Source organism: Oryctolagus cuniculus, chromosome 1 (genome assembly GCF_051225735.1).
Source record: "Oryctolagus cuniculus isolate XC-2025 breed Fujian yellow rabbit chromosome 1, ASM5122573v1, whole genome shotgun sequence".
NCBI lineage: Eukaryota > Metazoa > Chordata > Mammalia > Lagomorpha > Leporidae > Oryctolagus > Oryctolagus cuniculus.
The window spans coordinates 100,419,773-100,437,300 of record NC_142867.1 but is presented as its reverse complement, the minus strand read 5'-3'; the positions used below and the strand labels follow the sequence as shown (position 1 = coordinate 100,437,300).

The window sequence follows — 17,528 nt, the reverse complement described above, 5'->3', positions numbered from 1 at the left end:
CATGAGTTCAAGTACCAGCTGCTCCACTTCCTATCTAGCTTCTTGTTAATTTGCTTGGGAAAAGCAGCATAAGATGGCCCAATTGCTCGGGCCTCTGCCACCCATGTGGGAGACCTGGATGAAGCTTCTGGCTCCTGGCTTCAGCCTGGACAGCCCCGACTCTTGCAACCATTTGGGGAGTGAACCAGCAGATAGAAGATCTCTCTCTCTCTTCCCTGACTTTCAAATAAATAAATAAATAAATCTTTATATAAAAAAGAGGGAAAAGTTAAAAGAATCTCCTTTTTCATTCTTTTTTGTTCATTTGTTGGGTTATTGAACAAATATCTATTAGTTGCCTGCTGCATGGTCAGGAATTCTAGCACTTGACTTAAGGAGCTGACAATCTAGTGATAGGCCAACCAGCAAGAACAAGGTTCAGAGACTCAGTGGAGGAGATTTTTGTCCCTGGGCAAGTGTTGAATAGTTCAGTGTTGAATAATTGTGGGAAATAACCATACCCACTCAACAAAGGGGTCTGAATCGAGGTGGAAGCCTAGCTCTCCCACTTCCCACTTTGCAACCTCTGGCAAGCTTATTTCCTGCCATGGTTTCCATTCCTTTGACTGTAAATGAGTATAATAAGATTTAACTGCATTGGACTTCTGTGAGGATTAAATGAGATAATTTATGGAGAAAAACTGAGCACAGTGGCTGTCACATACTTTAAGCTCAGCATTTAATTTTAGGCCCCCTTTCCTTCCCAGGGAGCAATGTGATTACAGTGTGCAAGACCCCTTCATGGGGCCAGCATTGTGGCACAATGACTTAAGCCTCCACCTGCAATGCTGGCATTTCATATGGGCACCAGTTTGAGTCCTGGCTCCTGCACTGCTGTTCCAGTTCCTTGCTAATGTGCCTGGGAACACAGTGGGAGATGATCTAAGTACTTGGGTCCCTGCCACCGTTGGGGGAGACCCAGATGGAGTTCCTGGCTTCTGGCTTCAGCCTGGCTCAGCCCCTACTGCTGCTGGCATTCGGCGAGTGAGCAGTGTCTGTTTCTCTCTCTTTGTAACTCTGCCTTTCAAATAAATAAATAAATCTTTTAAAATACTAATTATTTTTAGAGAAAAGACTATCACATTTGGCTGCTTTGTGAAGGTTTTATAAGTATCACAAAATACTATCTTCATCTTCAGTGAGGCTATTGTCAGTTTGAATCCGGACTCATGCCTTCTTCTCTTGTAGTTGTTTCATTTTAATTATGTAATGAAGGGCCGGCGCTGTGGCGCAGTGCCAGCATCCCATATGGGCGCCAGTTCAAGTCTTGCCTGCTTCACTTCTGATCCAGCTCTCTGCTGTGGCCTGGGAAAGCAGTGGAATATGGCCCAAGTCCTTGGGCCCCAGTACCTGCGTGGGAGACCCAGAGGAAGCTCCTGGCTCTTGACTTTGGATCAGCGCAGCTCTGGCCATTGCGGCCAGCAGGAGAATGAACCAGCAGATGGAAGACCTCTCTCTCTCTCTCTCTCTCTCTCTCTCTCTCTTTCTCTCTCTCTCTCTGCCTCTTCTTCTCTCTGTGTGTAACTCTGACTTTTAAATAAAATAAATGAATCTTTAAAAAGAAAATTATGTAATGGATCCAGAGAGATGAAGCAAAAAGAAAAATCAAGAAAATGGAAGGGTGTTTGACAGGAGAGAATAAATGAAAGATTGGGACTTCTCAGGATGAAATGGGGAGACAAACTGCTGAGTCTTTGAAATCACAGACAGAGCTAAATAGGGATCTGTTAGCCACATTTTAAATAGGAGGGTTCACCCTTTGAAACATTAGAAGTGTGCTTAGAGTCACAAAAGGGGAAGACATCCCTGACAGCTTCCTTTGTTTTATAAGTGAAGAAATCCAGGTCCAAAGAGAAGACATTTTCCCACACTCATATTCATTTATTTTTTCATTCGTTCACCAACAGACATCATTCAAGAAAAAAGATAGGCAAGGTCCTTGATTTTACGGATTGTATTTTAGTGGCATATAAGGGAATCAATAAAAATGTAAACAAATGAAAAAGATGATTTTAAAAGAAAACTAACAAGATAGAAAGATATAAAAATGTGAGAGAAAATGACTATAGTTTGAGGTAGGAATAATTTATTTTGGAGGATGAGGGAAGACCTTTGTAAGGATGTGACATTTTAGCTAAGGCCCAAATGAGACAATGGAATGGCCATGAGGCAAGGTAGGAAAGAACATTCCCAGGGAAGGGAGCAGCAAGTGCAAGGTCCAGAAGGCACCAGCCTGGCTTGTTAGAGGAACAGAATGAAGGCCAAGTGCTAAGTGGAGAGGAAAGGGATGATTAAATGTGGTAGGCAGTGCAGAAGGCCAGGCGCTGTACAGCCTTGAAGACAGCTGAGTTTTAAATTGTATTCTAAGCATGATGTAACTAGAGACTGACACAGGGAGTGACATGCTGTAACTTATACTTTATTTATTTATTTAAGATTTATTTATTTGGAAGGCAGAGTTACAGAGAGGCAGAGACAGAGAGAGGGAGAGAGGGAGGAAGACAGAGAGATCTTCCATCTGCTTGTTCACTCCCCAAATGGCCAAAGCCAGGAGCCAGGAGATTCATCCAGATCTCCCACGTGGGTGCAGGGGCCCAAGCACTTGGGCCATCTTTCACTGTTTTTCCAGACACATTAGCAGGAAGCTGGATAGGAAGTAGAGCAGCTGGGACTTGAACCAATGCCCTTATGGAATGCCGGTGCTGCTGGCGGCAGCTTTACCTGCTACACCACAGTGCTGGCCTCCGTAACTTACATTTATAAAAGATAATATTAAGTAAAATCTATAGGACTTCAATATTTTTTACCAGGCTCCTGTACTGGGCTCCAACAAACCAAACCAAAATGGAGTTAGTTAAGTGCCATGTAATCAAACTGAAACTTCAAAAATGCAGGAAAATCCCCAAACAGGCCAATTTTCCTAAAAACCAGGATGCTCATAGCAACCAAACAAAATGAACCTGCTCAACCTGAACCTACATGATAAGGGAGTCCCCTCTGCTTTCCTTCTTACAATGAAAGTAACGCGATACTGACCAATCTGCTTTTTAGTATTGCCATTACCTTGTTCCTGCTCCACTGGGCTTACAAAAACCACCATTCTAAAAAAAAAATAAGAAGAAGAATAAAAGAAAAATAGATAAATATATCACTATTCTGCCATTGCCAATGGATCTCTACAGATGGGATGCTGCCCAGTTCATGAATCAAATCTATAACAAAAGCCAGTCAGATCTTTAACAGTTTGCTGAAATTTTCCTCTTTGAGAATTGTTGCTGTGTTAAGTATGGATGGAAGAAAAACCAAAGTAGAAGCAGGGAGACAGGGGTTCCTGCAGTGAACCAGGTGAGAAACAGTCATGGTTTTGACCCGGAAGTGGAAATACCTGATAGACTGTGAGTGCCAGAAAGGTGAGGATCTGTGTCTGTTTTCCATATTAATGTATTACAACGTCCTAGAACAGTGCCTGGCATACGGAAGTGCTCGATAAATATTATTTGACAATTAATGGGTATTTTCTGAAATTATACTGGAATCTGGGTTTGTAATAAATAAAAGTGTCAGCTCTTCTCAGTTCATGTATGAGTGCCTTATTTGCAGTTAGAGTAGTATGTGTTTTTAGGCTTTTTGGTAAAAACTGTCGCTCCCCTCTTGGTGGAGGAATGACACTAAACCCTGCCTAGGCTTCATATCCGAGTCACGGCACCATTATGTCGCTCCCCCTCTTCGCGGAGGAACAACACAGGACCCTGCGCTGTTCTTTTGTCTGCTCGGCCCTCCCCGGGTTTGCTGCTGGTTCTTCCCGGGTTGGCTACCGACCCTTCCACCTCCGTGGAAGGGCGGTTCCCCTGCCACTTTCTCCACTTCCTCGGGGGAGCGGCACACCGCCGGCCGGCTCTCTCGGGGGCTGCACAGGTGTTCCTTCAGATAGATGTTCCTGGTGCATGTTGTCTCTCTCCTCCTTTATAGTCCTCTTCCACCAATCCCAACTCTGCTACCCACACGCCGAGTTCGCTGCTCTCCTCCAATCAGGAGCAGGTCCTGCTGTTTATTGGTTGAACTGGAGGCAGCTGTGTAGAAGCTGTTTCCTCCTCTCCCAGTGCCATATTGTGGGAGAGCAGATGCATAAAATAAGTCTTAATTCGAATAACAGTCTAGTCCGAGTTGCTCCCCACAAAAACGTGTTCCATATTCTTAGTAATTGTACAGCCCAAATTGTGACACCAGCCAGTGCATTTAGTGCAGGATGTGGCCAGTCCAGTGAGCCTTGCCCAGACTGCTCCCCCGTCTTGACTGTGCCATCTAGGCTGTTAGTGAACATCAGCACTGCAGAGTTCAGTTTTCTGTTAAATATGCTGTTGCTTTAAGTGCATTGTGCAGATCCAAAGTGCATTGTGCCAGGCCTAAGTCAAACAGCTGATGCTTTTTGAGTTTCTTTACAGAAAAAGGAAAACTTTCAGGGCAAGTCTTTTTACTGCTATTGACTTCTGTTGTGTTGGGGTAGTGATAATAGTTTCCACCTCACTGTTCCCTCTTTACCAACTTGACCACCCACCTGTGCATTTTGTAGATCACAGCTGACGTGGGCTATGCGGGGAGTTAGCAAGGGACAAAGGAGTTGGGAGGTTTTCAGAAGTCTTTGTGCCTTAGCCCTGCACCATTACAAAACTCCACCTCTTCCGTGCTGGCTCAGCACACTCACTTTCCTATGATGCACTGAGTCTTCTTCATCACTGACATAGACAGTGAAGGCCAGGGATGGTATTCAATCCAATCAGTCTAAATTTAATTCAGCCTCTCAATATTTTAATTTTCTCATCGGTAAATGGGAGCTAATATAGCTATCTTCACAAAGCTTCCTGTGAAGATTAAATGAGTTAGCATCTGTAGCAATGCTTGGCTCAGTATAAGCATTGTGCAAATGCTAGCTATGATTAGTTTTCTAATATTATTCCTATGGAAAAATTACTTTTTATACATGTGATTTTAGTTTGTGTGCAGAATCATATCTCTCACTGATGTCAAGTGTTGACTAAGTTGCTTCACAAATGATGGCCTAAGAAGTTTGTGGAACTCATTCGTTATCCCTAAAGTTGAGCAAGTATATATTGGATGGAGTGTAAGTCAGGGACCTTGCTAGGTATTGGGCAAGCCAAGATGCATGAGACACAGTCCCTCCTCAAGGAGCTGACAGCCTCATAAGGACAGACACATGACAAGTAACTCAATGTTATTTGGTAAATATGGAGTTGATACTGGGTGATTTTCAAAATGGTTCTGCTAAAAGGTATAAATGGATATAAATAGATTCAAAAAGAGATCAGATAACCTATGAAGGCAGAAGAGCGCTAATGACTACAAGAGAAATTGAGCTTAAGCTCTAGTCCTTTTGGCAACACCTTCTTTTGGGCGACTATTGGCAAAGGGCCTCTCTCTGCGTGATCTGACCCAGTGTGGCAATTACTCATCCTTATTGTTACTTAGATAACTTATTTTTGCCCTCTCTTGTGAATTTGTGTTGTGTGAAAAAAAAAAAAAAACATTCAGGAAGGATACAATGGTCAGTTTTTAAAACAGAAAAGGTGGTCTTTTATCCTGCAGTGTGTAGTCTCAGTCACAACTGTTCAAGGAATTTAAATGGGCTTAACTAGTGCCTTCCATGCTGGCACCTGTCTGAGTTCTAAAGGGTTGCTGTTGTTTCTTTCCTTTTTTTTTTTTTTTTTTTAAGATTTATTTATTTATTTGAATGGCAGAGTTACAGAGAGGCAGAGGCAGAGAGAGAGAGAGGTCTTCCATCCACTGGTTCACTCTCCAGATGGCCACAACATCCGGAGCAGGGCCAATCCAAAGCCAGGAGCCAGGAGCTTCTTTTCCGTCTCCCACGTGGGTACAGGGACCCAAGGACTTGGACCATCTTCTACTGCTTTCCCAAGCCATAGCAGAAAGCTGGATCGGAAGTGGAACAGCTGGGACTCCAACTGGTGCCCATATGGGATGTTGGCACTAGAGGCGGCGGCTTTACCCACTACGCCACAGTTGTGCCATAGTGCTGGCCCCTGTTGTTTCTAGTTTACCCTTTTTTCTTACTGGAGATTCCCTTCCACCAGACTTCACTTCCCTCTGCAGTTTAACTTTAGTCTTCTCAAAAGAAAACCCCCGCCCCCCATATACCTGATTGCATTTTCTAATTCCTGCCCCTCCCTGTGTCTTGGCTGTGGGCTGAGCCAAAGAAAGGCTCTGATGTCAGGGGCAAAGGCTCTCAGATAATCTTTTCTGAGGAACAGCAGAGAAAGGAGAGACCAGGCTGATAGTAAGTGGCCGTTGAGCCTCAAGGCTTTTTCCACCTTTGTTCTGCCTCTTCCTGTCTGAGAGCTCACAGTAGTTGCCCTGAAGGTTTCCTCTGGGGGTGAACCTGGTCGGAGATCTGGGCCTGGAAGTGCAGGAAAACAAAGGCAACACTTCTGGGAGATGGTGAGTCTGCCTGGGGGTTTTGGGTTCATGCTTGGATACAGGCATGGATACAGGGATCTGTTCTCTATTAGAATGTCAGCCAGCCTGTGCCGCGGCTCACTGGGCTAATCCTCCGCCTTGCGGCGCCCGTACACCGAGTTCTAGTCCTGGTCGGGGCGCTGGATTCTGTCCTGGTTGCCCCTCTTCCAGGCCAGCTCTCTGCTGTGGCCAGGGAGTGCAGTGGAGGATGGCCCAAGTCCTTGGGCCCTGCACCCCATGGGATACCAGGAGAAGTACCTGGCTCCTGCTATTGGATCAGCGAGGTGTGCCGGCCGCAGCGCACCAGCTGCGGTGGCCATTGGAGGGTGAACCAATGGCAAAAGGAAGACCTTTCTCTCTGTCTCTCTCTCTCACTGTCCACTCTGCCTGCCAAAAAAAAAAAAAAAAAAAAAAGAATATCAGCCTGGTGTTTAAGCTCTGACTCTGGACACGGTTCCTGCCCCATGCTCTCCATTTGTGCTTCTCTGTGTGTTGAGGTTGCTGTGCAATACGAAACAAAAATATGTTTGAATGTCTGCATGGGAGGAAAAATTCAATATTGCTTGATGGCCTGTAAATAAAGCAACAAATCTACGTTCACAAGATTCAGTTTAGCTGAAAATTTCATCCTGGGCTTCACTGATGACTGAATCTGTAACACAGGATGAGAGGTGGGGCAGGGAGGGTTGTTGGGAGGATATTCAGCAAGAAGTCCTAGAAACCTAAAATAGAAGGTTCATAAGGATCAGGATGCTTAACTGCCTGGAAGGCAAAATAAGATGTAATAGGATGGTCAAGTACAGGAAGGACAGCTGTGAAAGAAAAATGGTGTGTACAGAAGGCAAGGAAGCAGGAAAAGTGGAGGAAAAAAATCAGTGAAAAGGTGAAAAAGAGGGGCTGAACAGCACAGAGAGAAATTGGTGCCCTCAGCAAGAGGAGCTGCTTTTTTGAGAAATATTTGAAATTTTCCTGCAAGAAAATGGAAGTTTTAATTCTTCTGTTTTCTGTCTTAGGCAACTTGTTTGCTTTCAAATGTTGTGTAATGGCTCTCTCTTCTATTGTATTTTAGATTACCATTGCCACCCATGTATGTAATTGGCCAAAGTCATTGTAAGCTTATATCAATCACTTGCATTGCCTATTAGTGAGGTTCCCAGTACCCAGAGGTAGTGAGATGCCCAGTTAAGAGAGGAAGGGCTGTAGAATCATAGGCAGGACTTCACATCCCAGGTCAAGGACTCCAGTGTCTTATCTATAAAAAAGGAACTCCAGGGTTATCGTGAACACTGAACAAAATCCTGGAGGTAGTAGGAGCTCAATACACATCACCTGCTGTTATTATTTTTCTTTGTTATGATTTCCCCTGAAGACAGGGAACTTGAACACATTATGTCTTAAAGCCTCTGTTAGCTCCCTAAGAGTTATCAGTGATTTAAATGTGATAAAGGAATGCTGACTTTTCTTGGCCATTGATTTTAGGCAGAAGATACCTTCAATATCATGTTATATCCATTTTTTTAAAAGTTGTACACAACAAACTATCCTAAAACTTAAAGGATTAAAACAATTTCTATTTGTTAGCTTGCAGGTCTATGGGGCAGCTATTTGAGTAAGTAATTCACTTGGGATCACTCATTTGACTCCAGTCAACTGGTGCTCAACTGGGTCCCATTGTTATCGAAGACAGACCTCTTAAAGGTACCATCTGGGGTGCCATTTATGTTACTGGAGACATACCCCTTAATGAGCCTGTGGGTTCTTGCCTAATATTCAGAGAAGAATTTTAAATACTGGCACAAATGAACAAGGCAGCATGATAAGTTTTAAGCTTTTTATGTAATGAGAGAAATGCATAGGAGAGTGAGGGCTGTATCTAAAAGAGAGAGAGAAATCTGGAGTTAAATATTTGGACAGGACAGTCCAGCTAGAACCAGCCCCTCCTCCTGTGCTTTTTGTCCTATCTGATAGTAACTCAAGAATGGGTCAGGATTTGATTAAAAGGGAGCAGATAAATGGTGCTCAAAAAGAGGAGATAAAGAGACAACTATCATTTGCTAAAGGCATTCTAGATGGATAGTGCATAATTAATTAGTCATGAAAATAAAGGTGAGGACAAAGACTTGTTCAGAATAAAGACAAAGAAAGGTGACTAGCAGAGGTCAGCAAGGGTGCAATGGGAGAAGATTGGGAAGGGGGAGGATGGGATCTGTAGCTCAAGACTGGAAAATAAAGGAAAAGTCCATTGAACTCATGAGGAGGAACTCAGAGGACGGGTGTGTTTAGGAAGAGCTAGATTGGAATCCACAGTGAGATTCTTGTGAATGAAGAACAGACATTGGGACTTGGAGCAGATGGCTGGGTCTGTGTCCTGGTAAGAAGAGACCCGATTTCATTCAGTCAAGTTGACCATCCCAGGGGTAAAACAAATTACAAGTGTAGACAACAGTCCCTTGTGATATGTTGAGTCAAGCTGGGCTAATTAAGCAGACGGCGGCGCTGTGTACTGGTAATTTACCTGTGTGTACGTCATTCTTAACCCTGAGGTTCTTCTCATTGGCTTCAAGTGGACTGTACACTCTGATTGGCTGGCTGAGTGTACCACAAACCTGTGTACACGAGGAGGAGCCTCATGCAGGCTGCTTGTGGACTTGGCTGAATTCCACTGACAAACAAATGTTATTTCTGTCAGCGGCTACCTGCGATAGAAAATATTGTCCTCAAGTTTCATACCCATTGCTGTGCCCTTGCTTTTATGTTCAGAGTGTTTCCTTACTGGCTAATGTTGAATTTATTTGATATTTTTTAGGTAAATGAATGAGTCAAACCCACTGCTTTTTACAATTATTGTATTCTTTTCAGTACAATAAGCTCAGTCAACCATTATAAATGTGCAAACTGTACCTTATAGTACACAGGGCTCTTGGGTGTGTAAGGTGAAGAAGACAAGGTACAGAGAGTATAGATTTTTTCTTTTTTTAATTTTTTTTTTTTTTTGACAGGCAGAGTGGACATAGAGAGAGACAGAGAGAAAGGTCTTCCTTTTTTGTTGGTGAGAGTATAGATTTTTATGTCATAGTTTCTCTTCTTCAGTCACATTACTTCAAAGGCTAGAGCTATTTTTTTTCTTCCTTAATAGTAGGAAACACAATGCCATTTTTGACTCCCTGAGCCTTGAATTCTCTGGCTCTTCACTGTATGTTTTCACCCACTTTCCTGACACTCATCCCCAGGATCATCCTTAAAATGTTTCTGCTTTAAAAGCTTCCGACTTTTTTCAGAATCTTGTTCTCTGTATGTATCTGCATGTCACTGCTATCCAAATTTCGTTTCTCATTGCCTTCAAGAAACAGAAATTAGCACAAACATCTTCCCAGATTAGTTATGTTATACCTATTTCAGCCTAAGCCAGAATGATGTTTCTGTGGCCCAACATTCAAGATGGTATTAAAGTGGGGGCAGCACTGTGCTGAGGTGGGTTAAGTCATTGCCTATGATGCCAGCATCCCATATGAGTGTCTGTCTGCTCCCAGCTGCTCCACTTCTAATCTGGCTTCCTGCTAATGCACCTGGGAAAGCAGCAGAAAATGGCTCAAGTGCTTGGGCCCCTGCCACCCATGTAGGAGACCCAGATGAAGCTTCTGGCTCCTGGCTTCAGCCTGGCCCAGTCCCTTGCAGCCATTTGGAGACTGAACCAGCAGATGGAAGATCTCTCTCTCTCTCTGTCTCCCTCTCTCTGTCGCTTTGCCTTGCAAATAAATAAATAAATAAATCTTATTAAAAAATCTTACCAAAATGAAAGTCAAAAACCTGAGTGGAATATTTAAAACAGATAAAATTAAGAATTGCTGCTTTGGGGTCGGTGCTGTGGTGCACCAGGTTAAAGCCCCAGCCTGCAGCGCCGGCCCCCTAGCCTGGCTCTTGACTCCAGCTTCCCCCCAATGCAGAGCCTGGGAGGCAGCAATTCAAGCTGATTCAAGTAGCTGATTCCCAGCTACTGCCTCTGGCCCTAGCTCAACCCCAGATGTTGCAAACATTTGGGGACTGAACCAGCAAATAGGAGTGTGCTCATATGCTCTCTCAAATAAATAAGTAAAAAAAAAAAAATTTTAAAGAAAGAAAACCCAGGGCCACAGTATGTGGATTCTATCTTCTACTCTGGAACTTTACCTTATATATATTATATATATTATATATATTTCGGGCCCCTGCACCCACGAGGGAGACCCAGAAGAAGCTCCTGGTTTCAGATCAGCTCAGCTCTGGCCATTGCAGTCATCTGGGGAGTGAACCAGTGGATGGAAGACCTTGCTCTCTCTCTGGTTCTACCTCTCTCTGTAACTCTTTCAAATAAATAAAATAATTCTTAAAAAAAAAAAAAAAGAATTGCTGCTTTTTATTAAACATGCTGTGCTGCAATTAAAAAGCCTGGCACTGATTCACAAATTGACAAAACATATGGTTGCCAAAGCACAAAATATAATTACTAAACAGACATATGGGAAAGTGTTCAAACCTCACTACTTATCAAAGAACTACAGTCTGTTTTATTAAACAAAGAAACGAAAAGGCTTTTTCAAAGAAAAACAATTACTGACAATAATAAACACTGTAGCATTAAAATATTACTCTAGAAAAATAAAAATGCATAGTTTTTCAAGAGGGCCTCATGGTAGTCTTGCATATTGCTAGCATGAGTGATCTTAGTACAGCCATTTTAGAAAAGCATTTTGGTAGCACATATAGAGAATCATAAAAATGATTTAACTGTTTTGCCCAATTGTTCTATACCAGTGTCTGTCAGAAAATGCACAATGATGTTCATTGCAGCAGTATTTATTAGGAAAAATCTCAATGTGTTGCATCAGGAGGAAAGTAAATAAATTATGGAAAACATGATTTTGATAAAGTGTTAAGCTTTTGAAATTATATACATATGAACTCTATGAATGGCATTTTCAAAAGGAATGGTCTCTTTGGTCTCTTTTTTTTAAAGTTTTTTTTTTCTTTTTTCTTTTTTTTCTTTTTTTATTTAGTAAATATAAATTTCCAAAGTACAGTTTATGGATTACATTGGCTCCCCCCCCATAATTTCCCTCCCACCTGCAGCCCTCCCATCTCCCGCTCCCTCTCCCATTCCATTCACATCAAGATTCATTTTCAATTATCTTTATATACAGAAGATCAGTTTAGTATATACTAAGTAAAGATTTCATCAGTTTGCACCCACACAGAAACACAAAGTGTAAAAAACTGTTTCAGTACTAGTTATAGCATTACTTCACATTGGACAACACATTAAGGACAGATCCCACATGAGAAGTAAGTACACAGTGACTCCTGTTGTTGACTTAACAATTTGACACTCTTGTTTATGGCGTCAGTAATCTCCCTAGGCTTTAGTCATGAGTTGCCAAGGCTATGGAAGCCTTTGGGTTCGCTGACTTCGATCTTATTCCAACAGGGTCATAGTCAAAGAAGAAGTTCTCTCCTCCCTTCAGAGAAAGGTGCCTCCTTCTTTGATGGTCCCGTTCTTTCCACTGGGATCTCACTCGCAGAGATCTTTCATTTAGGTCTTTTTTTTTTTTTTTTTTTTCCCAGAGTGTCTTGACTTTCCATGCCTAAAATATTCTCATGGGCTCTTCAGCCAGATCTGGATGCCTTAAGGGCTAATTCTGAGGCCAGAGTGCTATTTAGGACATCTGCCATGAATGGTCTCTTTTCAAACATTTTAAAAATATATTTTTGTTTTATTTGAGAGGCAGAGAAGCAGATAGCCATAGAGACAGAGATCTTCCATCTACTAGTTTAGTTCCCAAATGCCCACAATAGCTGGGGCTGGGACAGGCCAAAGCCAAGAGCCTGGAACTCAATCTGGGTCTCCCATGTGGGTGGCAGGTACCCAGTACTTGAGCTGTCATCTGCTTCCTCCCAAGGTGTACCTTAGCAGGAAGCTGGGATAGGAAGAGCATCCAGGACTGGAACCCAAACTCTCTGCTATGGGATACAGGCGTCCCAAGCAGGGTCTTGACTGCTGCAGCAAATACTCTCCCCTATGAATGGCATTGTCTACACACATAGAAAATCAGAAATCCACTGTCTTCCTTGATACATGTGACAAGCTCCTAACCCTGCAAAGTCACTCCATCACTTGGTGGATGCTTGGCAGTCAGTTTTACTCCCTGTGTCTCTCTGAACACTCTGCTTTCCTAGGCTTCACCACTTCCGTCCTGGTCCAAGCAAACCCCTCTACCTACCTCCCACAAATAATCTGACCTTCTCCTGGCCCTCAGTGGAGTCTACTCTCCACCTACAGCTAGGATGAGCTTTTAAAGATGCAAATCCTATGTGTCATGCTCCCTGCTAAGCCATCAGCACTTTCTCACTGCTCCAGGACCAGGGGCTGTTGGCTTAACCCAGCTCCTAACTCTGGGTGGCCCAGCAGTTGCCTTTCTCCTCTCTGGTTTGTCCTCCTTTCCTGCCCTCTACTCTGGCCAGTAGTGTCTCATTTCAGTTCCTGGCTTCTTTTATCGGGGCACTTGTTGCTCTACAGCTGTCCCTCGTTTGCCTAGAAAGCTCTCTCTAGGCAGCTCCCCCTGCCCACTTCCAGCATCTTCATGCTTCACCCTTCCAGTCCTGCATTATCTGCTCAGGGAAGTCTTAGCTACTGCCTTGGACCGGTCCCCTTGTCCGTGCTCTCACAGCACCAGTTACACTTTTATTGTTTGCTCCTCCCTGCCCCTCTTCCCTACTCGCACTACAGCAGAATTTAAATTCCACGAGGGCAGGGGCTTGATTTGTTCACTACTCTTTTCCAGGGTTCAAATGTGTGTTGAATGACTAAATCAAAGTTAGCACTGTTTGCTCCATTCCATCTCTCTCCTGTTAAACTGTGAACTCTCCAAGAAAGAGCCATATCTGCTCTGCTTTCCCTTAAATCCCACCACCTGCACCATAGGAAACCTTCCACAAATGAATACGGGAAAAGGTTTATCCCACCTGCATGGAAAAATACACAGGAACAGTCTCAGCAAAAAGGCAATCATGATTGTGATAGGGTTGTAAAAATATGACTGCTTTTTTTTCCCTCTATCTCCAAAAATATGTAATGGAAAATGACAATATAAACAAAAATCCACAATTAAGCAAAAAGAAACAATAACCATGCATGTTCTACTTACTGAATACACATACTCAAAAAGCTAAACATAGAAATGACACATAATTATTCTATTCTGAAAGACCAGTTGTTTTCTCTTTTTCCCTCCTGTGTCCAAATGGTTGCATCACTTCTACATAGCAGTAAGCATAGATAAAATACTGTATTTTGTTTTTCCTACTTTGTATTGTGTCATAAGCCTCACCCCAGGATTCTACATTGCCTGCATAATTACAGTTTAGCAACCACATTATGTTCAGTTAAATTAATGTGCTTGGGGTGGGGTTATTGGTTGAAAATATATTTCCTACAATAGAATTCAAAGTGTTTGAGTTTTCACAGGGGAATACAGATTTATGACTTCATTGACCACAAGATGGAAAAGAAATGGGCAGTGGTGAAGTCTGTGTACAAGCATGGAATGGGTCCTCGAGTTAGGATTACGTGAACTGTAGTTATTTTTCAAAGAGAGTCACTGTTACATCAAGCCTCTAGAGAAAATGGATAGGTTATGTTTATAGAGAGTGTTCCTAAGTCAGGTAGGTGGCCTGACTCTTGAAATAAGATGTATGTGTTGAGAAGCAGAAGAGTGGTGCTGGGGTGTTCTCAGGAAGTAAAGGTTGTGTGCTAACCTGAACATCAGTAAGCAAGTGTGAATGAATTGGGGGCAGCCAGTGTTGATCAGAAGCAGATTGTTGGGGCCCCTTAGTGTGTTCTGTCAGTAAGGGAAGCAGCAGCTGTGACAGGAGTGACCTGGTATCACAGGGTGACCAAAGAGGAAGCACCAGTGCAGATTCTGCGGACTGAACGTAACGATTGCTACCTAATACTTTTCAAAATGCGAGTCTGGGCATGAGGCCCTCTGGCTTCCTTCTCAAATATTTTTATAAAACGGCAGTATCATAGCCCCAAGCAGGAGCATGAGTTATAGCCACCTCAGTTCCTTGCCTTTAACTCCAAATTTGCTGTTTTGCACATTGCTCACTCACCACTGTGTTAGTAATACGAAGACCCTCACACTCGTGCTTTACAGCAAACCCTGGATCAAGGATTGCAGCTACTGGGTCACAAACTACTTCCCAATACATCAGAACTTCCCAAGCTCAGAACCCAATAGTGAGCTGTTTTCATCAGTGCTGTGCCAAACAGACTGCTTGGCAATCCTTGTCATCATGTTCTTCCAACTCACTTTCTCCTCCGTTTGCCTCAAGCCAGGGATGTCTTCCTCTGGATTAAGTGCCTCTCATTTCTGAAAAGTTCTAGAGTGTTCCTAAAATGCAGCAAAATAAGCTGCCTAAAGATCAGTAGATCATAAGAAGCAGTAGTTTAACTAAGGACTTAGAGCAGTACTTTCATTTGAGAGAGAACTAAGCAGAAAAGGGCAGGAGAAAAGAAAAAAGCAGGAATGATAGAATTTCAGGTCTGGTCCTCTGAAGGGGTAGAGTACACACAGCTGTGCCCTGGGTGGCTTTTCCTGTCTGTCTGAAATCACACTGTCCCTTATGTCCACATGCTAGCCCTGTGTCCATTCACAGGTTTTCATGTCTTCATCTTTAAAGAATTACATTATTTGGGGCCAGCACTGTGGCATAACAGGTAGAGCCACCACCTGCAGTGCCAGAATCCCATATGGGTGCCAGTTCAAGTCCCTGCTGCTCCACTTCCAATCCAGCTCCATTTTAATGCACCTGGGAAAACAGCAGAACATGGCCCAAGTCCCTGGGCCCTGTACCTACATGGGAGACCCAGATGAAGCTCCTGGCCTCTGGCTTTTGACTGGCCCAGTTCTGGCCATAGAGGCCATTTGGGAAGTGAAACAGTGGATGGAAGATCTCAATCTCCCTTCTGTCTCTCTCTCTGTGATTCTGTCTTTCAAATAAGTAAATAAATCTTTTAAAAAAATTTTAAAAATAAAAAATTGCATTATCTAAGACAACACTCAACGATTTTCTTTTCTTTTATCTTTGACCACTGAATGGCCAAGCAGGGATCCTCTCTATTCTATTGCCCACAGAGGACCTCAGTAAGCATTTAATTAATTAACATTATTCAATGAACATTTCCTGTAATAATGAATGAATGAGTAAACAGACTAGAATATTCTAGTTTCTACAAGTCATTGAAATATCTTATCATTTTATTACATTATTAGGTTAGGTTTTAGCACATTGCTCAGTCATCAACTTGGTGAATCTGTTAATTACTGACAAAAAAAATTAGTTGTCATCATGCTTAGAAAAATACATCCAAGCAATATATGCAATGATGAAAAGGACAGTCTCATGAAATCCAATTTTTAAAGCTATAGTTGATGCTGCTTCACCATTTGGTGAGGTTTAATTCTTCTCATGACTTTGTACTGGATGGGAATGAATTTGAAATCTGAAGAGTATATTGGTTTTTGTGTTTTATTTCAGCAAACTTCAGAAGACAAAGAGGGATATCAGATGGCTTCAGGGGGTGACTGGTGAATGGTTTGAAGAGATTCAAAGAAAGAAGTTTTGCAATGAAACAGATGTTAGCCAAATGTTGAAGCAACCTCTTAAATACAGGCTAAGGAAGGAGATGGCAAAAAATGGTGAGAAAAAAACTTACTGATTTTTTTTGTCTTTTTCTTGTGGCATAATATTATAGACAAAGATTCCATGTATCTTTAATTTAACTAGTTCATAATTTAGGACTATTATAAGGCACAAAAGTTTTATAACACAACATACACTTTAAAAACTGAACTGATGGGGCTGACTCTGGCGTAATGGGCAAAGCTGCCATCTGAAGCGCTGACATTCCGTATGGGGACTGATTAGTGTCCTAGCTGCTCCACTTCTGATCCAGCTCCCTGCTAATGGCCTGGGAAAGCAGTAGAAGATGGTCCAAGTGCTTGGGCCCCTAGACCGACATGAGAGACTGCAAAGAAGCTCCTGGTTCCTGGCTTTAGACAGACCTAGCTCTGGCCATTGCAGCCATTTGAGGAGTGGGCCAGTGGATGGAAGACTTCTGTCTCTCTCTCTGTCTCTTCCTCTGTCTATCTGTAACTCTGCCTCTTACATAAATAAACAAATCTTTTTTTTTTAAAGGAAACACATTTTACAGTAATAATGTTTGGGGGGAGAATATGTTTTTAGAATTGGGCAACATAGCATAGTGGTTAGGAACATAGACATCGATGTCAAGAAAGGCCTGGATTCAAATCTCTACTCTGTCTATTCATGTAAGTCTGCTCAAGTTATTTAGTCTGAATGAATTTCAATTTTCTCATTTTCTTTTTTTTAAGATTTATTTATTTATTTGAAAGAGTTACACAGAGAGAGGAGAAGCAGAGAGAGGGAGAGAGAGGGGTCTTCCATCTGATGGTTCACTCCCCAGTTGGCCGCAATGGCTGGAGCTGTGCCGATCCGAAGCCAGGAGCCTGGAGCTTCTTCCAGGTCTCCCACGTGGGTGCAGGGGCCCAAGGACTTGGGCCATCTTCTACTACTTTCCCAGGCCACATCAGAGAGCTGGATCGGAAGTGGAGCAGCTGAGACTTGAACAGTGCCCATATGGGATGCCAGCACTTCAGGCCAGGGTGTTAACCCGCTGCGCCACAGCACTGGCTCCAATTTTCTCATTTTCAAATGAGCATAATCGCTACCTTATATAGTGATTGAGAATTAAATAGTTATATGTATAAAGTATTAAGCCACAACATATTTGAATAAATGGGATGATGATGAGGAGGAGGGTTGGGGGAAGGGAGAGAGGGAGGGAGAGGAGAAGAAGCTGCCACCATCTGGCTGCCTCTGGCACTTTAGTGAACTCCATAAATGAGTTCTAATAAACACCTTCTATAGATGTCCTATGTGAC

At 42.8% G+C, this 17,528-nt stretch overlaps 1 protein-coding gene across 3 annotated transcripts in view; it reads left to right on the top strand.

Moving 5' to 3' along the window:
- EXPH5 (exophilin 5) overlaps positions 1-17,528 on the top strand; it is an 87,601-nt gene that overhangs the window by 34,059 nt on the left and 36,014 nt on the right. For 2 of the 3 annotated variants that reach the window (XM_008261801.5, XM_051819907.3), the window contains exon 2: positions 16,102-16,262. In XM_008261801.5, coding sequence (XP_008260023.3) covers positions 16,102-16,262 — 161 coding nt within the window. Of the gene's footprint in view, positions 1-6,304; positions 6,511-16,101; positions 16,263-17,528 lie in introns of those variants that run through there. The other variant, XM_089333635.1, reaches the window with a different exon arrangement.